The 24415-nt window shown below is 42.5% G+C and overlaps 1 protein-coding gene across 1 annotated transcript in view; it reads left to right on the top strand.

Moving 5' to 3' along the window:
- The first annotated feature begins 10518 nt into the window (after positions 1–10518).
- LOC128323180 (protocadherin gamma-B5-like) overlaps positions 10519–24415 on the top strand; it is a 158901-nt gene continuing 145004 nt past the window's right edge. Inside the window, exons 1-2 of the mRNA XM_053245899.1 lie at positions 10519–13117; positions 15784–18231. Coding sequence (XP_053101874.1) covers positions 10703–13117; positions 15784–18231 — 4863 coding nt within the window. The 5' untranslated portion in view covers positions 10519–10702. The remainder of the gene's footprint in view (positions 13118–15783; positions 18232–24415) is intronic.

The raw sequence follows: 24415 nt of genomic DNA, 5'->3' as shown, positions 1-24415 counted from the left end.
AATAATATCAGTACAGATCTCTGACATCAATGACAATTTCCCTGCTTTTGATAAATCTTCCTACAGCATCTATGTGCCAGAAAACAATCCTTCTGGTGCCTCCATTTTCAGTGTTAAAGCCTCTGATCCAGATGTCGGCCAAAATGCAAGGATCACATACTCCATCCTCCACAGCAACATTGAGGAACTTCCCATCTCTTCATATATCTCCATTAATTCTGAGACTGGTACCATCTATGCCCAGCGATCCTTTGACTATGAACAATTCAGAGAGTTTCAGCTGCAAGTGAAGGCCCAAGATGGGGGCTCTCCCCCTCTCAGCAGCAACGTCACCGTGAGGGTGTTTATTCTGGATCGGAATGATAACAGCCCTCGGATCCTGGCCCCTTCACAAGAAGCCAAGGGATCAGCTTTGTTCGAGATGGTGCCTCGTTCAGCTGAGTCAGGTTATCTAGTAACAAAAGTAGTGGCTGTGGATGCAGATTCTGGACACAATGCCTGGCTCTCCTACCATCTGATTCAAGCCACTGAGCCAGGGCTCTTCACTGTTGGTTCTCAAAGTGGGGAGATCAGGACAGCAAGAGCCTTTCTAGAAAAAGATGCTGTGAAACAGAGACTAGTCATTATGGTGAAGGATAATGGGCAACCTCCTCTCTCAGCCACAGTTACTCTGAACCTGGTGTTCGCTGAGAACTTTCAGGAGGCCCTTCCGGAAATGAAAAACCAATCCAGTGACTCAGAGTATCAGTCTGATCTCCAGTTCTACTTGGTGCTGGCCTTAGCTTTGATCTCGTTCCTATTCCTCTTGACAGTCATTCTGTCTATAACGATGAAGCTTCGACGGTCAGGGAATCCCAAATTCCTCCAATGCTTTGGTCCTGTTCCCCATGTCAAAACTGGCATATTTCCACCTAATTTTGAAGATGGGACTTTGCCTTATTCCTATCAGCTTTGTCTCTCCTCAGAATCAAGGAAGAATGAGCTTACCTACCTGGCACCCAACATACAGATTGCAGACAATATTCTATCTAGTGACAAATCTGATGTGCCTTTCACAGGCAGTGGAGAAAACGAATTACATTCTCAGATGGAGAATGCGACAGAGGTAAGCTTTTCCCCCTCCAAGAAGTTATTTTCATTACACACTTCAAAAATGTTTAGTCAAGGTTAAACAGGAATATTAGTTTTAACAGTTATATGCTGGTCTTTGTTTTATCACCTTCATAAGGTATACTTTGCCCTTCGTGCTTGAGATCATTACTAAATTCCTAGTGCTAGGATTTTTCAGCTTTGTGCATTATCTTCTTCTGCATTCAGGTGTACTGTTGTGTCGACTGCATAGTGAAGTTCTAATTATTTTTAAATTAAGGGAAATAATTATGTGACAGAGAACTGTCCTAATTTAATGATATACTTAAGAATATGGTGGTAAAAATCAGTGAGATCCTGTTCTCTGTACGCTGATATATTTATTGAATTATTTTATTTATTTTATTTCTCAAATTTGTAGACCACCCCAAACTTCTGTCTCTGGGCAGCTTACAACTACATAAAACAAATTAGAAATGAAAACTTTGAAACCATTTAAAACCACAGTCAATTTAAAAAGCTTGGGTGAAAAAATTAGTCTTTAGGGCTTTTAAAAAGTTGTCAGAGATGGGGAGGCTCTTATTTCAACAGGGAGCGCATTCCAGAGTCTTGGGCAGCAATGGAGAAGGCCTGTCCCTATGTAGCCACCAGACAAGCTGGTGGCAACTGCATACGAACCTCTCCAGATGATCTAAATGGGTAGTGGGGCTCCTGGCAAAGAAGATGTTCTCTTAAATACCTAGGGCCTAACCTGTTTAGGGCTTTAAAGATTATAACCAACACATTGTATTTTGCCTGGAAACATACTGGTAGCCAGTGTAATTCTTTTAGTATAGGAATAATATGTTCTCTCTGAGATGACCCATAGACCAATCTGGCTGTTGCATTCTGTACCAACTGTAGTTTCCGGACCATGTACAAAGGCAGCCCCATATAGAGTACATTGCACTAGTCAGGTCTGGAGGTTATCAGCCTATGTACCACTGTTCTGAGGTCATTTATCTCAAGAAACAGATGCAGCTGGCGTATCAGTCGAAGCTGATAGAAAGTACCTCTGGCCACTGCCTAAACCTGAGACACCAGGGAGAGGTTTGGATCCAGAAGCACTCCCAGACTGCATATTTGTTCTTTCTATGGGTGACCCCATCCAGAACCAGCAGATCAAAACCATCTTCCAAGTTCTAACCCTCCACAATAAGTGCCTCCAATTCATTTGGATTCCAACCTATTTGGGTTCAATCTCCGTTTGTAATCCCTCATCCAGCCCATCACTACCTCCAGGCAGGCATTTAGGGAGGTTATGCTTTCTCCTGATGAAGCTGATATGGAGAAATAGATTTGGGTGTCATTAGCATACTGATAATACCCTGCACCCAATCTCCTGATGATCTCTCCCAGCGGATTCATGTAGATGTTAAAAAGCATTGGAAGCAGTATGGAGCCCTGGGGAACACCATAGAAAAGTTAAGATTTTGAAGAGCAACGGTCCCCAAGGGTGATCTGGAATCTGCCTGAGAAGTAGGAGCGGAACCACTGCAAAGCAGTGCCTCCCACCCTCATTCCCGTCAGACACTCCAGAAGGATACTATGGTCAACTGTACTGAAAACTGCTGAGAACATCAAAAGGACCAACATAGTCACACTCACTCAGTCAATTCCTAATTGGAGATCATCCATCAGGCTGGCCACGGCAGTCTCCACCCCATATCCCACCCTTAAACCAGTTTTAAGTGGGTCTAGCTAATCACCTTTCTCCAAGACTGTCTGGAATACATGACTTCTAATCATATATGTCTCTCCTTGGAAGCATCATTTGGCCTGGATTTCAAATTAATAGGTATTGTTAAACCTAAATCTTCCCCAAATATACAAGTACTGCTTTTGTATATACTCTAACCCTTCTTCCCCTGTGTGGCTATAGTAATATATTCACACTGAGAAAAAGAACAGTGATCTATCTAGGCCAGTATTATCAAGCCTGACTTGGGTAGCTGCCTAAAATCTTAACTGGCTTTGCTTCCTGAGAACATTTGAATTCCTGTCTCTGATTTGAGGCGCTTCCATATGCAATGTAAAGGCTCTGCTGCTGAACAAGACCCACTCATGTGAATTACACATCTGTCCTGTACAGCTAACATTTCATTGTATGGAACATAGTAGTATTCTAGTATATCTCAGACCTGATCTAGACAGGACCTTCTGAAGACTTTGAGCAGCCCAAGGGCAGAACGTTCATTTGGTCCCCCCCCCCACCTGCTCTTTGAGTCCTTGGCTGACATGCTGCACAATGTTATGCTCATGGTGGAATGTAATGTTTGCGCAGTTGCACAAGAGCACTGTTGCGCAAGCACAAAAATTATGCACACAGAGTTATGCAACAGTGTGGCCATTATATGACCACAGTGTCACACAACTCAGTTTGTGCAATTTTTGTACCTGTGCAACAGTGCTCCAAATGTGTTCCACCACCTCTGCAATTTTGTGCAATATGTCAGTCACATCTATCATATAACCAATATATGGACGCTTTGTGGGGGATGTTAAAATCTAGAGCTACTAATGTTGTGATTCTTTCACTGACAAATTAGGTGTGAATTTGTTGTTCATGTGTTTTTACATACAGTACCATTTTAAAAGAGTGCTGGTTTTCCATTTGACATATGTAAGTTTCCTTCTGGTAAATACTTCCTTGAACCTTGAGCCTATAGTATTCCTCACTTTAGATCTTTAGACCAATAGATAGTTCCTTAAATGCTGCCATAAGAGAGAGCCAGGTACCATTAGTATTGAAAGGGACAGTTTGTGCTTCTTCTACAAGAAGAAGCAGTTCTCCGGTTGTAATAATAGCCTGTTTCTTACATCCCATTTTTGGGTATGATTTTTGAATGCATGGTGGCACTCTGGCTTTCTGGATGATACAAAATATCTAGATCCTTTTCAATCTGACATTTGACCTGGTTTCAGGACTGAAATTGCCTTGATCACCCACAGGAAAAAATTGCTATGGACAGTGTATGACTCTCTTCCTGAACTTCTCAACAACCTTCAGTACCATCAACCATGATATTCTTCTGGACTTCCTGACAAGGATGGGAGTGGAGAAAGCACTGGATATAAGTTATTCCACACTAAGTCTCAGAAGGTGGGCTGAATGACTTATTTTCCACACTGGATTATGAGATGCCACAAGGTTCCATTCTGAACCCCGCCTTCCTCTAGAACATCTGCATAAAGGTGCTAGGTGAATTTGCCTAGAGTTTTGGGCTAATCATCGGTACAGTGATGACACCCAGCTTTGCCTCTCATTTTCAGCAGATCCTAGGGAAGCTGTGGAAATCTTAAACCATTGTTTTTCATCTGTGAAGAACTGGATGGATGAAAATGAACTGAAACTCAACCCAGATAAGATGGAGGTACTGTGAGTTAGGAATAAACCAATGAAGGAATGCATCTTCACTCTTTTTTGAACAGGACCCCACCCACACCCACCCACACCCAAAACATCAGGTTCACAGTATGGAGTTGCTCCTTGATCAAGTGTTTTTTTAGTGATAGAACTGGTAGCACTAAGTAGAAGATCCAGGAGTGCACTTAGGTAATTTTGGAGCCTGGACCTAAAGGACTTTGGAGGCACCCCTCCCCTGCAAATTAAACACCATCATGCTCCACTGGGCAACCACACCACCCAGGACAGATGAAAGAAGATTTGGGGGGGGGGCAGGGGCTGTGGAGGCCCGGGACTTCAGCCCTGAAGTCCAGAGGTAAGAGAGCCTCTGAGAAGATCCTTTTGCCATTTTTTTCTGGTGCACCAGTTGCACCTGTTCCTAGAAAAGTCTGACTTGTCCATTCCTATCCATAATAGGAACCTCCAGATTGGACTACTGTAATTAATGTGGAGCTGCCCTTGAAAAGCATCTGGAAACCTGAGCTGGTGCAAAATGACTGTGTGACTATTAGCCAGGTCTGCTCATTGGGAGCAGAGGTGCACCGAGGTAATTTTGGAGCCTGGACCTAAAGGCCTTTGGAGGGTCCCCCTCCCCTGCAAATTAAGCATCATCAAGCTCAGCTGGGCAACCACACCACCTGGGACAGACTAAAGAGGATTGGGGGGGGCAAGGACTGTGGAGGCCCTGGATTTCGACCCTGAAGTCTAGGGGTAAGGGCACCTCTGACTGGGAGGATATTGCTGTGTGTGTTTACTGGGAGCATTGGGAGTTTCACTCTATCTATCCTGGCTGCTTATCCATTTCAGGGCTCAATTCAAGGTGTTGGTTCATATCCTTTAAAGTCCTAAATGGCTTAGGACTTGGGTACTTATGGACCACTATGACCCATTTGCGCTTATCCATGTGCTCTGTGCAATCAGATCAGGTCTTTTGGAACTGATAGTCCCCATGTTGAGACTACTGGAATTAATTCTGAAAAATAATAGGAGCCCCAACTATATTTGAAGATATTTGAAGATATAAATATGTATGCTGTCTTTCGTCTACACATGAGGTGCTTGGTCATCACAAGTTCTGCTGTTCATTTTTTTTAAGCGATCTTTCTCAAGGTATGCTTTAGGTCTCTCTAAGGAAGCCTTTGAAATTATGATGTAATATATCACAGCTCAGGTTTTTTCATGTACTTTTTATTGCACCAAAAGGCTGCCTGGCAATGTACTTCTCAGGTTGTAACTTCATGGGTGATGTGCCAAGTAGCCACATGTAGTGCTGGAGGTGAGCACATGTGGATCCCTGGGAAAACTTCTGATGCTTGGCAAGTTCTCTTTTTCTTTAAAGTCTATGCTGTAAGGAAATGGATGCACTTGTTTGACCCACATGATTTGTTGATGTCTTTCCACCAGCTGGCAGGTCTCTGCTGCCACTGGGCCTCCATTGCTAGGTCTCAGCTGTTGTCAGGTCTTGGCCATCACCAGCTCTCTGCTGCCACTGCTGATGGGCCTTTTAAAATGTCCATTGTTTCTTCTTCAAGATGAACACGAGCAATGGCCTGGCGTTGAGCAACCCAAAGGCAGCTAGGGGTGTGAGCAAAACCACCTGGCCTGATTCAGTTCGAATTTGAACTGGACCCAAACTGGGCCAGTTTGGTTTTGGCCTCCTTCGCACACCGCTCCCAGTTTGGTTTGGTTCGGCGTGTGTGTCAATTGAACGTTTTTTTAAAAAAAGATCCCCCCTTTTTAACTTACCCCCTCCTGGTGGCTTCTCCAAGGTGGTGGTGGGTGGTCCTGGGAGGTGGACCCCCTGGTCCTGGGATATTTATATCTTCAAATATAGTTTCTGTGTCACAAAGACTTGTTTGCAAATGAGCATTATAATACAGGCACTCTAACTGGTTGAGTTTGGATGTGGCTTCCTATACAATGTATTTGTCAGTCCCGGCATGTCCTCAGCCCCTTGAAAGGGGTATGTTAGAAGGACCTGTGCCAGGCCTCAGAGAAAGGAGAGGGTTTTAGTGGCACCCGAGTCCTCCTCCTAGGCAGCTGTGTCCTGGGGCTGACTCACCAGGAGACTACTGCCCTCTCTCTACTGTTCTGTCCCCTCATCACTGGCTGAACCACATTTAAAGGTGGGTTCACAATCCGAACACTCTTCCTGTGTCCTCCCTCATTTATTAACCCACCTAGTACACAGTGTTTTTTCATCTGTGTGCAGAATGAGTTTTGTTCTGGGCGGCAGTATCATGGCAGTGTGTGAGCACGTGCATTCAGAACGGGACCTTCCTGATTAAACCTGAGTTGGATCTAAAATTAACTGAGTGGATATTAAAAATGTGTGAGCGCGTGTACATGTGCATGCCTTAGAGAGAACACTGCTAGTGCAGTGCTTTCCCCTCCTTTCCCCTTCTTGTCTCTCTCTGACACCACACCTGCCTCCTGTCCGGCAACCGCCTCCTTCAGCAGAGTCTCCTGGCTTAGGTCATCAGCAGGCACCAGTCAGCCCATCAGGCTGCCCACTGGAATTTGGCCTCCCACACTACCCTTGCCCAGCCCTGGGCCAGTGCCAGCTCCCCCCTGGACTCTCTCTCGGCCTCCTTGCATCCTCCCCATCACCACTTCTCCTGTGATATATATGGGTTGTGGACCGGCCGGCCAGCCAGCATTCTTCTAAGCAAAGTCACGTTTGCTGCTGTGTGCTGTGTAAAATGAGGCTTCAAATGGCCCTGAGAATGTACAAAATAAAGTTTTGTCATTATTTAGTGAACTGGAGAAATAAAATGGTACCCCCGATTACCCTAAAAGGATCCTGTTATGTTACTTTAAGGCTGTGCTTTGTGATACTGACTGGGAAGTGGTGATAAATTCACCAGCTTACATGATGTGCAGCATCACAACACTGCACTGTGGGGCTGCTGAGGGCTACTAAGGCGGTCCTGATGCTGTTAAGAACAGGCAGCAGTGCAAGCAGCACTTCCACTGTTTTCCCCATTTGCAAAAATGTGGGGAACTGTGTCCCTACCACCCATTCTGAACAGTGTCAGAGCTGCCTCAGTAATACTCCCAGCCCAATCAGTTCCTCTAGTCTTCACAATTGAAGAGACCTTGCTTCCTCAGGTGTGGAGTTAACAGAATTTATTTAACATACTCAAGGATTATACATACAACATGAGGAGCTTATGATACCCTCAGTCATCTTGTGGTTAACAAAACTTGTAGTACAAAGAGGTTCTTCTTCCCAGACACCTCTATTGGTCAAAAGCTACAACTATTAATCTCTCCGTTTCCAGAGTACTGCTATATATAATTTACTACACACTTCAGCCTCAGAGCAGTGTTATGGCTACATAAATATTAGCCACTCACAGCAGCTTAAATATGTATGGCAGCAAATTAGAAAAAAACCCTTCGCATCAGCAGTATGTGTGTGGCACTTCTTGAGTATGAGTGGTTTGCCTCACTCAGTCTGAGGCAAATCCAGTGAGTGAATTGCCTCACACAGTGCTGGTGGCTGTTCTGATTGGTTGCAGGCCAAAGAGCGCCCTCATTTAGTATTTGAGTGGTATTCGTCCCTCCTGCCAGAAAAAAAAGTAGTGGTTTTGGCTGGTCGCCTTTTGGGGAGATAAGTAGGAATTTTATGGCTCTTCATCGAATTGGCTCATGATGAGGAATGTCCTCCATAATTAGGAGGACATGTCCTCCATAATCATACTATCCTCTGTTAGGTTTCCATGGTCACAATTAGTGGTACAGTGCAGGTCTGAGACAAATTACTACCACTTAATGGTGAGCACCATAAGGCATGTGTTTCAAATGAAGAAGAGAGGTAGTCATTCCCTAGAGGCTTTGCAACTTTTGCTTGGGGCTTCCCCACGTTATAAGGGCATTGCCAGCCTTAAAGCTTGAATGGCTTGTGTGTGAGGAGGTGATGTTTCCTGCAGATACCTTAACTTCATGGGTTGGCTAGGAAAGGCAGTGATCAGACTCAAGGCTGTGATGCTGCTCTGAGCCAAAGTGTAAAGATCCAGTTTGATTTAGGATAGAGAATTGCATCTTGGGCTTTGAGTCACCCTTTGTTCCCGCAGTGTAGTGGGAAGTGGGGAGTGCAATCCCATTGAACTCTCCATTGAACTCTCCAGTTGATTTAACTGTTTGACATAATAGAGCCATGTGCTTTGTGTCTTTATTGGTGTGGGTGCAAATTGTACTATTATCTAAATTTTCTTATTATTGAAGGTTATAATAGGAACAATAAACCAGAATGTTTACTGAAAGGGGGTCCTAGCTTATAATATATTGGAACATAAAGTTTCAGGAGCAAGACCAACAATATGTTTATCTTCTCTCTTGTGAGTTTTATCGAGAGCCATTTAATCTGTATTGCATCAAAATTATTATTCTAGCTGGTATTAGGTGTTGTTTTTTTGCGTGTATTGTTCTTAAGCTGGCAATCTTGTAATATTTAATCAAAAATAATGTCTTTATACAAATAAGATCATCCTTAAGTATTTTAAAGTATTATTCTACAGCTCACATGTGGTATGGAAATTATGCCTCTGGAACTAAGGGAAATATGGGTGCTGGAACTCTCTTATCCAGTGTTTCTCAACCACCGGTCCCTGGACCGCTGCCGGTCCCCGAAGGCTTGAGTGCCGGTCCCTGACTGGGAGTCAACCCCCCCCAAACTGAAATCAAGGCACTCACTTCCTCAATTTTGCACATGGCACGGAAGAGGAAGAGTATCACGGAGGCATGGGACCCTTCTTGTGCCTTGCCTCCATGTGCTGCTGAGATCTTCCTACAGCTATCTTATTCCCTATCTTTACAGCTTCAAACTGTATGCGGTGCGGGGGCATGGAGGAAAAAGTATGGCAGTGGGCGCCACTTGAAGGGCTGCTGGTTCTTGCATGCTCATTATTTGCAGCCAAAGGTTGGTTGATTGAAACCCAGCTGCCTGTTGTGGTCAAGGCGCCTTGAGAGGGAACGCTGTTTCCCTCTTGCATCAGTGGGGCTTGCTTGTATGTTGTTTTCATTGGCCCCATGTAGCTTTTGAATTTTTCTAATGGCCCAACATACCCTCTCCACTGAGTAATCAGAAGCACCTCCACCCCCACCCCGCACATACTGAAGACATACTGGAGACAAATTTGTTCACCCAGGCTTTTAGATTCAGGGGTTCTCAACCTTGAGTACCCAGACATTGGTGGACTTCTACTCCCATAATCCCCAGCCATAATGGCCAAATGCCATTGTTGTTGGGGGTTATGGGAGTTTAACTGAGAGACCCAAGGTTAAGAACCCCTAATATTCCATGTTTGCAAAAGATTCCAAATTTAATTATTTTAATGCTTATATTATTTTCATTCTAAACTGCCCAGAGATGCATGTTTGGGGCAGTATAGAAGTCTGATAGAGAGATAGATAGACAGACTTGAAACCCCTTTACTAACTGCTGGTCCGGGAAACTGCGCATGAAGAATGTAGCGGTCCTTGAAACTCTGCACGAAGAATTTAGCGGTCCTTGACTCCAAAAAGTTTGAGAAACACTGCTCTTATCCATTCATTCATTCATTCATTCATTCATCCATGTATTTAATGTATCCCCTGCCTCATGTTTGAAAAAAGCTTCCAGGAATTTCCTGAGAAACACAGGAAACATCAACAGAAGATGGCATGTATTATACTTTGTTCTGTTCTGCAAGGTAGTTTCTAATGAAGCTGAGATGCTCCTTATTCTGCTGACACATTAACAATTATAAATATTTACCAAAAAACATAGTTTGGAGAAGCTGCTTGAAAATAGGTACACAGCAGCATGAAAACATCAAGAATTCCCTTCCATGTTACATGCTTAAAAAGCAAGACCCCTCTTGCAGTTCTCCATTGGAGACTCAGAGTGCCGCTGTTGGCCAACGTAGTTCTCACACAGGAGCTGGAAATCCACTGAATGAGGCTTCCTGCAGTCTGATTGCTCATTCACAGACTGTAGATCTGGGAACAGCAAACATAAAGACACACAAGCACTTTTGCTGAGAAAAGAGAAAAACTGCAATACAGACACATTTCACAGAAATCAGTGATATTGTTTATGCTCCCTACTTGTGTATTTCTGTCCTGATGAGGATTTGAAACCATTCTGTGGCCGTAACAAGCAAGAAAAAAGCTGCAAGCAAGATGGACCACCAGCACACAGAAGAAAGCAGATCGTTAAAAGGGCAAGTACCTCTCCTCTTATTATTCTCTTTGTTCTGCCAAACTGCCTCAGAGCACATTCGTTACTCTATCCCAGAGGAAATGGAAAAGGGATCCATTGTGGGGAATCTTGCCAAAGATTTAAGACTGACCACTGGAGAAATAGCAAAGCAAAATCTACATATACTTTCTCTAGGCAAGAAGCAATATTTCACTCTCAGTGCAGAAGATGGGCAGCTACATGTGAATGACAGAATAGATAGAGAAGAGATCTGTGGGGAAACTGCACTCTGCCAAATCAGTTTTGAAGCTGTTGCAGAAATCCCAATGAACATTCTCCATATAACTGTAGAGATCCAGGACATTAATGATAATGCACCACATTTCTTAAATGGGGACATCAAGCTAGAGATAATTGAATCCTCTTTGCCAGGAACCACGTTTCTCCTTGAGCAAGCTGAAGATCCTGACATTGGGGTTAACTCTCTCCAGGACTACCAGCTTAGTGAAAATCAGTATTTTGTTCTTGATGTTAAAGAGAGTGAAGATGGAAGCAAATATGCAGAATTAGTACTGAATAAACAGTTAGATCGGGAAAGTGAAAATAGCTTCCACTTAATCCTTATGGCTGTGGATGGAGGGAAACCTGCCAAAACAGGAACAGCCAAAATATGGATAAATGTCATTGATGCCAATGATAACCCACCAGTCTTCACTCAAAAAATATACAAGGTTAATGTGAAAGAGAATGCACCAAAAGGCTCCTCAGTGGTACAAGTGAAAGCCACAGACAGAGATGAAGGTTCCAATGGGAAGATCAACTACAGTTTTAACAATATTGCTGAAAGCGCTCACCAGAAATTCTCCTTGGATCCACAGAATGGCATAATTACTGTTAAGAACGTTTTTGACTTTGAGGAAACGGAGAAATATGTGGTCACTATAGAAGCAAGAGATGGAGGAGGATTAATGGCACACTGTAAAGTTGAAATAAAGGTGACAGATGAGAATGATAATGCCCCAGAGGTGATGCTTGCCTCCTTCTCTAACCAAATATCTGAAGATTCTGCAATGGAAACCCTGGTAGCTCTTATCAGCATAAATGATAAAGATTCTGGAGATAATGGGGAAATTATTTGCCATTTAAACAACAATTTCCCATTCAAAATATCACCAACATCTAATAATTATTACAAACTGCTTACAGATGGGCCCCTGGACAGAGAAAACACTCCAGAGTACAATATCACAATCACGGCAACTGACAAAGGGACTCCCCCTCTTTCCACTCACAAAACCATCTCAATACAGATCTCAGATATCAATGATAACCCTCCTGCCTTTGAGAAATCCTCCTACACTGCCTACGTGACAGAGAACAATCCTTCGGGTGCCTCCATTTTCCATGTCCAAGCCTTGGACCTGGATCTGGACCGCAATGCTCGAATCACTTACTCCATCCTCCACAGCAACATTGAGGACCTTCCCATCTCTTCATATATCTCCATTAATTCAGAGACGGGCACTCTGTATGCCCAGCGATCCTTTGACTATGAGCAATTCAGGGAGTTTCAGCTTCAAGTGAGGGCCCAAGATGGAGGCTCTGCCCCGCTCAGCAGCATGGCTGTAGTGGAAGTCTTTATTCTGGACCAGAATGACAACAGCCCTCAAATCCTTTACCCTTCTCAAGGAGCAGAGGGCTCTGCCTTGTTTGAGATGGTGCCTCGCTCAGCCGAAGAGGGCTATCTGGTGACCAAGGTGGTGGCGGTGGATGCTGACTCCGGACACAATGCCTGGCTCTCTTACCATCTGCTGCAGGCCACAGAGCCAGGGCTCTTCGCCATTGGGGCCCATACAGGGGAGATCAGGACGTCACGGCCCTTTTCGGAAAGAGATGCTGCAAAGCAGAGGCTAGTGATCTTAGTGAAGGATGGTGGGCAGCCTCCACTATCTGCAACTGCCAATCTCAACCTGGTGTTTGCTGAGAACTTTCAGGAGGCACTTCCGGAAATGAAAAACCAATCGAGCGACTCAGAGTATCAATCTGATCTACAGTTTTACTTGGTGCTGGCCTTAGCTTTGATCTCATTTTTATTCCTCTTGACTGTCATTCTGGCTATTATGATGAAGCTTCGGAGGTCTGGGAATCCCAAATTCCTGCAGTGCTTTGCTCCTGTTCCCCATTCCAACAATGCGGTGATATTCCCACCCAATTATGAAGAAGCGACATTGCCGTATTCCTACCAGCTCTGCCTGTCATCTGAATCCAGGATACATGAAATTGCCTTTCCTACACCCAGCGTTCACACAGCAGAGAATATTTTTAATAAATCTGATGTACCTCTGATAGCCAATGGGGGAAATATAATACATTCTGATGTGGAGAATTTTGACAAGGTGAGTTTTTCTTTGAGCAGTATTTGCTTCAATGTCTCCACATCTTTTTATTGGGACTGAACATTAAAGATTATATTACGATGAATGGGTGATTCCACAGTCTTTCTTTCCGTAACTCATACGTAATTACATATATTTCTGTTATAGCTTCTTTACAGTTTGAATGGTTAGATGAATTCTATTTTTGAATTTATTTTGGAAGAATATTTGCTTTTTAATGGATATTGTCTATGTGTAAAATGTGGCTGCTAATGTTTTCTGTGAGACTGCAGCATGAGGTAGAGGGACACCTTTCATTATGGAATCTAGAGCACTGGAGCTTTGACCTCGTCCTGCAGTGTTGGATACTGAGAAAATGGTCAGGAAGAGGCTCTCATATAGCTAAATTTTAGTAGCATTAATCAGCAAATTGGATGTTATATAGAAAGACTGTCAGACGGAGGGAAATTACTCAAAATAGTCTCACTGAAATTAAAAGGATGTTATGAAATTCTTAACTTGCCCTTTTAATTTCAATTGGAACTACTTTTAATAATTTTCTTCAGTATGTCAGCCAAAGTGTCCACCAAAAGTTAATATTTTAATAATTATCATAATATATACTATATTATTAAAATAATTAAAATAGTACTATTATAAAATATATTTTATCTAGTGTATTCAAGTATTTGCTGCACTTCTGCCTCTCCCTCTCCCTCCTCCATTTATTTTTTCAATGGAGTGCCTAAAGAGGAAGAGGAGGTGTGGCCATTTGATTCCCTGCTGGCTGGGTGTAACACAGTGTCGCTGCCATTGCCAGACAGTCACCAAACCCTAGGTGAGCAGCCTGGTAAGAGGGTGGGGGACTAGGGGGAAGAGGGCAGCATTTGGTGCCTTGTTTTGAGCACCAACATGTCTTGGGCTGCTGCTGTCCTCACCACTTTTTCCATTGATCAACCTGCTCTGAGCCCGTCATTGTGACACTTTTGGACCTACATAGCCAGATTATCTTAACCAGGCTAGATTGTTAATTTATACTCTCACCTTTTCCATACAGAGAAGGATTTCTCCTTCTGCAGTCTCTTGGCTGTTAGGATGTGATTGCCCAAAAATTCAAAAGCAATAGATGCTCATCTAAGAGCAGCATAAGACAATATAATCAGAGATCATATCAAGGCCTGAGTTTTTAACCATGAGGTAAAATTTAGAAGAAAGTGTCCGCAAATCTCAGATAGTATTCCTTGAGAATATATTGGATTTTCTGTACAGAGAACTTGTAGTAAACCTTGTCTGCTTTAAGTTTAGTAAATTATTTGACACGATGCTTGGTTACTAACACTGAAAAAAGTGCCAATTATGTGATGGAGCAGGACAGTGAACTGTGCTGTTAGATGACCATTTTTAGACTGTGAAATTGCAATACATTTGGCAATATGGATTTAATCCTCAACCTTTACATATGTTCATGCGGGGGGCACTTGATGGATTTGCCATTTTGGGAGACAGCTATGTTTCTTGTTAACATGCAATTCTATTTTCACTGTGGAATATTGCCAAAGATCTGGAACAGAGTATTCACAGACAGTTGGACAACGGCAGCTCACATACTGCGTGATGAGTCATCTGTTTAAGCGACAGGTGAATGTGCTGCTTGTGATCCCCTTCAAACCGCACTGGTGCAGTTTGTGAAGGTGGAGAGAAGGCTCTGTGGCTACTAAGGAATATGTCCTGTCCTCACATTCCTGCTGCTATTCTCTTTTGGATACATGGGAATAGCAGTTGGAGTGCAAAAACACACTCCTTAGTAGCCATGGAGCCTCCCCACCTTCACAAATCACACCAATGGAGTTTAAAGGGGCTCAGAAGCAGCAAAGTCACCTCTCACTTAGACAGGCGGCTCATTGAGCAGTATGTGAGTCACTATTTCCAATAGTGGAAGTGTCTTATGAAACTCATAAGCACACTATGGTGCTTATTAAAGAGGTGCTCCTTAATGAAGGAGGTTAGAGAGAAATAGAACTGGAGATCAGTGGACAGATTAAAATCGTTGAAAATATTTTGAGATTATGACTGTGGGTACAGTGAACCTTTCTGGAATCAAAGTAGAAATCACAGACGTAAATAGCAATGCCCATTTTAAAATCAGGAGAACAGGTAATGAAAAATAACTGAAATGACAGTGTTGATGTCTTCCCCACTATGAAACTCAGGTTTGTGACATGTGTAGCAATTATTTTGTGAGTTACAGAAGCAATATCTGTTGTTCCATTAAAAGTCACTAACCTGAATGGGGGGGGAAAAGTTGGATGATTCATTCCAAAAAAACCCAAAAGGTTCTCAGATGTTTTATTCGTCCCAATAAAAGAGAAATAACTCCTGCATGGAGTATGTTTTTTATCAATAATATCAAAAGTATATTTGCATTTTGCTTTAAATTGGATGAGAAGTCATCACTTGCAGTTCTCTGTCTGAGCCTCACAGTGCCGCTGTTGGCCAATGTCAAAGCTTGGCAGTGGATGGAAATCCACTAATGCTTCCTGCAGTTAGATTGCAGCATCAGTGCTGTGCAGATCAGGAAAAAGAGAGACTAAACACTATCTGAGTAAAAGAAAACACGTGTGATTTTTGCACATTAAGAACGACAGTTTATTTCTCCTTGCTGATGGGAATTTGATCTGATCATAAAGGAAGCAGCTAATCTGTCAGAAAAACAGATGGAAAGAAGGCATGAAAACAATGGCAGGGCAATCAGAAGGCAAGTAGTGCTTCACTTTCTAATGACTTTCTCCTGCTGGGCTGCTTCAGAGCAGATTCATTATTCAGTCTTTGAGGAGATGGAAAAGGGTATGGTTGTGGGGAATCTTGCCAGAGATTTGGGTTTGAATGCCAGAGAACTAGCAAAACGTAATCTGCATGCTGTCTCAGCAGATGAAATGAAATATTTCACTATCAGTGCAGAGAATGGAAATCTCTATGTAAATGGAAGGATAGACCGGGAAGGAATATGTGGCAAAAATCCACTTTGCTCAGTTAATATTGAAGCTGTGGCAGAAAACCCTCTGAATGTTTTCCACATAACTGTGGCAATCCAAGACATTAATGATAATGCTCCACAGTTTACAAATGAAAATATCCAGCTGGAAATCATTGAATCTAGTTTACCAGGCACTAGGTATCTCCTTGGGAAAGCTGAAGATCCTGATATTGGAGTGAATACACTCCAGACATACCAGCTTACCGCCAGTCAGTACTTCACTTTGGAAGTTAGAGAGAGAAAAGATGGAAACAAACATGCAGAACTGCTACTGCAGAAACCATTAGATCGGGAAAGTGAATATTCTCTTCACTTGATCCTTACCGCTCTGGATGGGGGTGAACCTAGAAAATCTGGAACTGCTCACATATGGATTAATGTCACTGATGCCAATGACAACCCACCCATTTTCACTCAAGAGGTCTACAAGGTCAGTTTGCAAGAAAATGCTCCTGCTGGGTCCCTTGTACTTCATGTTGTGGCCTCTGATAATGATGATGGTACAAATGCCCAGATCAGGTATCATTTCAGCAACATACCAGCGAATTCCCAGCAGAAATTTAGGCTGGATCCAACCAGTGGCACAATCACTCTTAGAGAGCCATTGGACTTTGAAGACACTGATGAATATACCATGACAGTTTCAGCAAAAGATGGAGGTGGATTAGAGACCCACTGCAACATTGAGATAACAGTACTTGATGAGAATGACAACTCCCCAGAAGTGATTTTAGCTTCTGTGTTTAGCCCAGTTGCTGAAGATTCCCCAGCTGGAACGGTTATTGCACTGATCAATGTAAAAGACAAAGATACTGGAGATAACGGAAAGCTTGCTTGCTATATACCAAATCATTTGCCCTTCAGGATTCTTCCCTCATCTAACAATTACTACAAGCTGCAGACAGACAGCACTCTGGACAGAGAAAAAACTCCTGCATATAACATCACAATCACAGCTGTGGATAAAGGGAATCCACCTCTCTCAACACACAAAACCATCTCACTACATATCTCTGACATAAATGACAATTCCCCTGCTTTTGATAAATCTTCTTACAGCATCTATGTGCCAGAAAACAACCCTTCTGGTGCCTCAATTTTCAGTGTCAAAGCTTCTGATTTGGATGTGGACCAAAATGCAAGGATCACATACTCCATCCTCCACAGCAACATTGAGGAACTTCCCATCTCTTCCTATATCTCCATTAACTCTGAGACTGGTGCTATCTATGCCCAGCGATCATTTGACTATGAACAATTCAGAGAGTTTCAGCTTCAAGTGAAGGCCCAAGATGGGGGGTCTCCCCCTCTCAGTAGCAACATCACTATGAGGGTGTTTATTCTAGATCGGAATGATAACAGCCCTCGGATCCTGTCCCCTTTACAAGAAGCCAAGGGATCAGCTTTGTTCGAGATGGTGCCTCGTTCAGCCGAAGCAGGTTATCTAGTAACAAAGGTGGTGGCAGTGGATGCAGATTCTGGACACAATGCCTGGCTCTCCTACCATCTGATTCAAGCCACTGAGCCAGAACTCTTCTCTGTTGGATCTCATACTGGGGAGATCAGGACAGCAAGAGCTTTTGTGGAAAAAGATGCTGTGAAACAGAAACTAGTCATTGTGGTGAAGGATAATGGGCAGCCTCCTCTCTCAGCCACAGTTACCCTGAACCTGGTGTTTGCTGAGAACTTTCAGGAGGCCCTTCCGGAAATGAAAAACCAATCCAGTGACTCCGAATATCAATCTGATCTACAGTTCTACTTGGTTCTGGCCTTAGCTCTGATCTCATTCTTATTCCTTCTGACTGTGATTCTGACTGTTACAATGAAGCTTCAACAATCAGGGAACCCCAAATTCCTCCAATGCTTTGGTCCTGTTCCTCATGCCAAAGCTGGTGCCATATTTCCACCCAATTTTGAAGATGGGACTTTGCCTTATTCCTACCAGCTTTGTCTCTCCTCAGAATCAAGGAAGAATGAGTTTACCTTTCTGACACCCAATATACAAATTGCAGACAATGTTTATAGTGATGACAAGTCTGGTGTGGCTTTAGCAGAAAATGGAGGAAACAATTTACATTCAGAGACGGTGGATATAGATAAGGTAAAGTTTATTTTATTTGCACACTACATGACCGTTTACTATAAGTTACACCAGTGTTTCCATTCAAATGTAGTGTGTGACATCAGTTTAGCCAGTTAGATATTATGCTTACCATGTATCGGGAAATATATGTATCATGTGATGATTATGACAATTTTTCTCAAGAACAGGCAAAAATGAGCTGTGTTCTAGAATATGGCTTTCTAACTTCCTTTCCTACTGCCTCATAATATCATTCTGAGGTAGCTTCCAATCCTACATTTGCTTCCTTCCCATGTTATTGGAGTGGATTCACATATGTATTTGTTACAATGAAAATCCTTGAATTTTATTTTTTCTTCTTCCTGTACACTCGGTGTTGATGTGCAGTTTTATTATTTAAGAAAATGGCATTGCAAGTATTATTATTTCAACACATTCTAAGGCTCTTCACATGATCCCTGCCGGGGTGGGGAGGACAGCAGAGGGAAAGGCAGGGTTACACCCTCCTTCCCCCCAAATTATACTTAGTGTTCCTGTGAGTGCACTATTGCACGCCTACACAATCCACACTGCTCCATGACATGTGGATCACTGGAGGCCAGAACCTGGTGTTCCAGCCTCCAGGAATCCCTCAATGCACCCCGCAACAAGTGCAGTGCGTTGGGGGATTCCCCTGACTCTGTGTATGCTTGGGCAGCCCACAGAGTGTGCATGCAGTGCAGTGTGTGCACGGATGTGCACCCAGTGTGTATGCGTGCAGCCCATGTATTTGCATGATGCCGTACCTGGAGTAAAGGGCACACTCATGCCCTTTAACCCAAGTAAAACCCCGAGTACAAAACTTGGGCTTGTGGGGGAGGCAGCATCAGGATTGGCCTCCCTAACCTGGGTATGCTGGTGTGCATAGCCTCACTGTTAGGAACTCATGATCCAACAGTGGAAAACACAGATGAGATTGCTTTGGGGCAGCATGTTATCAGCATAATGTTATTGGTGGTGGTGGTGGCGGCGGCGGCAGTATCATCAGTGCACTCTGTAGACTCGGAGAGGAGAGCTGGACTTGTGGTAGCAAGTATGACTTGTCCCCTTAGCTAAGCAGGGTCTGCAATGGTTGCATATGAATGGGAGACTAGAAGTATGAGCACTGGAAGATATTCCCCTCAGGGGATGGAGCTGCTCTGGGAAGAGCATCTAGGTTCCAAATTTCCTCCCTGGCTTCTCCAAGATAGGGCTGAGAGAGATTCCTGCCTGCAATCTTGGAAATGGTGCTGCCAGTCTGTGAAGACAATACTGAGCTAGATAGACCAATGGTCTGACTCAGTATATGGCAGCTTCCTATGTTCCTATGTACAGTGCAGAGTTTTGTAAGTTAAAAATTGGCAGGGCTCTACTGAGGAGCTTAAAATCTCAGATCAACAATGGGGAAGGGGATGGAAACAAGGGATTACTATGAGTCAATTCAGTTATGCATACTTATTTACAGCTGGGGTTGTGGGTGATTCTATAAGACATTTGCATCTGTGCACATTATCAATTGACACAAGCCTGCAAAGGGAGTGCTACAAATATCAGCAAGTTTCCAAAACCACTGTTGTGGGTATTCATGCAATCTGAGTGTTTCTTTTTACTCTTCAATGACCATGAACTTGAAAAAGAACACTTCAGCTTTTTATTCAGTTATTAATTTGAGGTATGATACCTGCTAACTCCCTGTTTATGAAAGTGGAAAGAAGGCACAGAGGTCTACATGCATACAAACAGGCCTCAGATGCCAGGTATACGTGCCACCTGCACTCAGTGACCAGGCATACGCAAAGACAGCACCATGGACAAGTCGGGTGGTGCCACTGCATCCCAGGCCATGGTGTGGTAAGAATAGGCTCTCTTCTATAGCATCCCACCCTGCAAACCCCATTCAGCCTGGATACTCAGGATTCTTAAACCAGGATCCAGCCAGAGCAGCCTACATGGGGTGAGTGGGGAAGAGATGCTAGCTACACATTTATGTTACCCAATCCCCACATAATAAGGGAGGGATCTTTCCCTTTATTTATATGTTTGCTTTTCTTGAAGAGTCTAGAAATCGGATATTCTATTCTCCTTTATACTCACCCTGCTAACCTCAAAGGAAAATTGCTAACGAATTCCATCTTTTAATATGAATTCCAATTTAAAAATATGTTGGAAAAGAAAATGTGAAACTGATAGCTTTGATATTTGTGCATTTTCATTAAACTCATTATATTAACATAATTGATAATCTGTCCAATTGGGCCTTTTCCTTTGGTTCTTTTGGACTTTGATATTTGTCTTTACTTATTGCTAGATAATAAAATTATCTGCCAAAAGCTGCTGTAATAAAAACACCAGTGGGCATTTTATTAAGGCATATCGTTCCTTTAGTCCAGTATATCATTCCTGAAGCTGGTCTTGTGGTAGCAAGCATTAATTATCCTCTTTGCTAAGCAGGATCTGCCATGGTTTGCATTTGAATGGGAGACTACATGTGTGAGCATTGTAAGATATTTGCCTTATGGAATGAGGCTGCTCTGGGAAGAGCATCTGTGTGCTTGCATGCAGAAGGTTCCAGATTCCCTCCTTGGCATCTCCAGGTAGGGCTGGGAGAGTCTCCTGCCTATAACCTTGGAGAAGCTGTTGCCACTCTGGGTAGACAATACTGAGCTAGACAGACCAATGGTCTGACTCGGTATAAGGCCACTTCCTGTGTTCCTATGAAATGTCAGTGGCTCTCTAGGATCTGATACTGGGTGCCCTGCCCATACATCTGAACTAGGTCCCCACTCTCGTGCAGCCAGAATTTAACCTTTAAAAGTCTTAATAATATTGTAGCTTGTCATAGTTGTATTGGAGAATGTCTTGACAAGTGCTTGTGTCATACTGTGCAGTATTTCAAACCTTGGGCAATAGCACTCTGTTGTTTAGCATAAAGGCCATTATGTATTGAGCTTAAATGTCTAGTGACAAATGAAGAATTGGTCAAATATTTTTAATGACATGTGATATGCTTATTTCTATTTATTTTATGCCCAGTGGAAAGGCTTTTTTGTGACATGAATTAGAGAAAAACTTCCATCATTTGTGAGATGTTCAGTATGCATATTTAAAGAGTTTTCTACAATTCAGACCTTCCACCATTGTTACCTTGGGATCTGTGCAGACATTCTCTTGCATTCAGAAAATATCCCTTTTTCATTACTGCTTTTGTGGTGACTGTAAGAAAGGGTGGGTTCTTTTCAAAATGCAAGAACTGACTGGCAAGTGGAACTGTAAAAATCATTTACAGAGGATAAGGGTGCAGTGGGAAGTACCATGGAAGCTTGCAGCAGCATATGGAGAGGTTCGCACTTGATACTCGCACAAAAGCTTTGAACATCCTGCAGTTTATTGCTGTCTGGAAAAACCCTTGTAGTGGGTGTAGCTTTTCACTTATTGTAATTTCACTTTTCGCTTAAACAAAGAAAAAACTCTGTATTCACATGTGAATTTCCTTTCAGAAGCTGTCTTCTTAAAGTTCAGGTTGTTAATTTTCATTGCTATTAAATCTGTAAGGGATTTGGGAAATAAGAAATAAGTGGTTGGATCCAAAGAACCATGAGTGGAAGCAAAATAACCACTAGTGCTGTTTTAGAACTGCTTGTGCAAGAGTTCACACAGTGCTATACTGGGAAAATCCTAAAATAGTTCTTCTGCTTCTGCTTGGGCAATAGTTTGCACAAAAGGAAATATATATTTGCATTTAGCTTCTGCATGTGTAAAGGCATCTTTGGGTTCAACCCCATTGCCATGTGGATCAAAAGAGTCCGTTAAGGTCCTTCAAGAATGAACTCCAAAAAAGGGGGGGGGAATATTGGAAGGAAATAGGAGCATTTCCACTAATTCTCTATCACCCAACCACCCCCAGCACCATTTTGGCACATGTCTCCTAATCAAGTGGCAATAATGGGAACAAGCGATATCAAAGGATGCGTTTGCTTTACATTAGTAATTCTCAAGGCCTCCTAGGGAGTCCAGACCAGTGTTCCCTCTAACAGGGATTCCCAGATGTTGTTGACTAAACTCCCAGAATCCCCAGCTGCAATGGCTTTTGCTTGGAGATTATAGAAGTTGTAGTCAGCAACATCTGAGAATCCATGTTAGAGGGAACACTGGTCCAGACATACAGCGTAAAGAAGCATACCTCTAAAAACAAAAGAATGCATGGAGTCTGAGACAGCCTAGATTTGACTGATTTCCTCAGATATTTAGTTGGTCATCTTTTTAATTATAACATTTCTCAGTTATATTAATTGTATAACCCCACAGCACTCAGAGAGAATTGGAAATAGAAGTTGTATTCATTTGCTCCAAACTATTTTTTAATTAATAGTTTATTGGATATTTTTCTCATTTACAATGTATTCAGTTCCCCATTATCATTGTATGTTCAAAATCCCTTGCATCAGCCAATTGCTAAGTTCCTGTTGAAGAACAAATAGAAGACAATACAAGTTTGTTGGTTTAATTCTATTGCTAAAGCTATTGAAAGGAAGTTTTACTGTAATGGCAATGAACACAAATCAAACAGGTGTCATATTTACAAAACTAGAAAACTTTCTCATACTGTATTTGAAAAAAGGTTGTTCTTGTCTAGATATAAGCATAAAAAGATATCAAAGCAACTCATGCAGTTCTCCATCTAAGACTCAGAGTGCCGCTGTTGGCTAACATAGTTCTCACAGAGAGGCTGAGGATCCACAGAACGATGCATCCTGCAGTGATTGCTCAGTAACAGACTGCAGATCTGGGAAACAGCAGGACACAGAGATATCAAGCAATTTTGCTGAGGGGGGGAAATGGACTGCAAAAACATATAGAAATACAGAAAGCACTACTTCCATACTGTGGGTTCTTGTATGCTGATGAGAATTTAAAACTCCACATCTTATCAAAATATGCAAGAAAAGGATAAAGCAACTTGCTCAGTAAAAGAGATGGACCAAAAGCACAATGAGAACAGCAAGTCCATGAAAAGGCAAGTACAAATGCTTTTATTATTTTCTTTGTTCAGCCAAACTGCCTCAGAGCACATTCGTTACTCAATCCCTGAGGAAATGGAAAGGGGATCCACAGTGGGGAACCTTGCCAAAGATTTGGAACTGAATGCTGGAGAAATAGCAGATCGCAATCTACATATACTTTCTCTAGGTAAAAAGCAGTATTTCACTATCAATGTAGAAAATGGAAATCTATATGTAAATGAGAGGATAGATAGAGAGGGAATATGTGGGGAAACTGCATTCTGTCTCATTAATTTTGAAGTGATGGTTGAAAACTCTATGAATATTTTCCATATAACAGTAGAGATCCAAGACATTAATGATAATGCACCACGTTTCTTAAATGAAGATATAAAGCTAGAGCCAAGTGAACTTACTTTGCCAGGGGCCCGATTTGTTCTTGGGTATGCTGAAGATCCAGATGTTGGAATGAATTCTCTCCAGAATTACCAGCTCATGCCCAATCAATATTTCATTCTGGAAGCTAGAGAGAAAGAAGATGGAAATAAATATGCAGAATTAGTACTGAAGAAACAGTTGGATCGGGAGAGTGAAAGCAGTTTCGATTTGATTATCATGGCTCTAGATGGAGGGAAGCCTGCCAAAACAGGGACAGCCAAAATATGGATTAATGTGATTGATGTCAATGACAACTCACCAATCTTCACTCAAGAAGTATACAAGGTTAGCCTGAAAGAGAATGCACCAAAAGGATTTTCAGTGATACAAGTGAAAGCCACAGACAGAGATGAAGGGTCCAATGGTCAGATCAACTATGCCTTTGGCAACATCCCAGAAATAGCTCGCCAGAAATTCAGTCTCAGTCCAATAAATGGGACAGTTAAAGTTAAGGAAACCCTTGATTTTGAGGAAACAGAAAAATATACTATGACAGTAGAAGCAAGAGATGGAGGTGGATTAGTAGCTCACTGTAATGTTGAAATAAAGCTGTTAGATGAGAATGACAATGCTCCAGAAGTTATCCTTGTGTCATTATCCAGCCCAATATCTGAAGATGCTGCATCTGGAACCCTGGTTGCCGTTATCAATGTAAATGATAGAGATTCTGGAGAGAATGGAAACATTACATGTTATTTGAAAAGTAATTTGCCATTTAAAATAGTATTAACATCTAACAACTACTA

The sequence above is a fragment of the Hemicordylus capensis genome, chromosome 4 (genome assembly GCF_027244095.1).
Source record: "Hemicordylus capensis ecotype Gifberg chromosome 4, rHemCap1.1.pri, whole genome shotgun sequence".
Lineage (NCBI taxonomy): Eukaryota > Metazoa > Chordata > Lepidosauria > Squamata > Cordylidae > Hemicordylus > Hemicordylus capensis.
The sequence above is the reverse complement of the archived record's forward strand: the minus strand, read 5'-3'. Positions and strand labels throughout refer to the sequence as shown.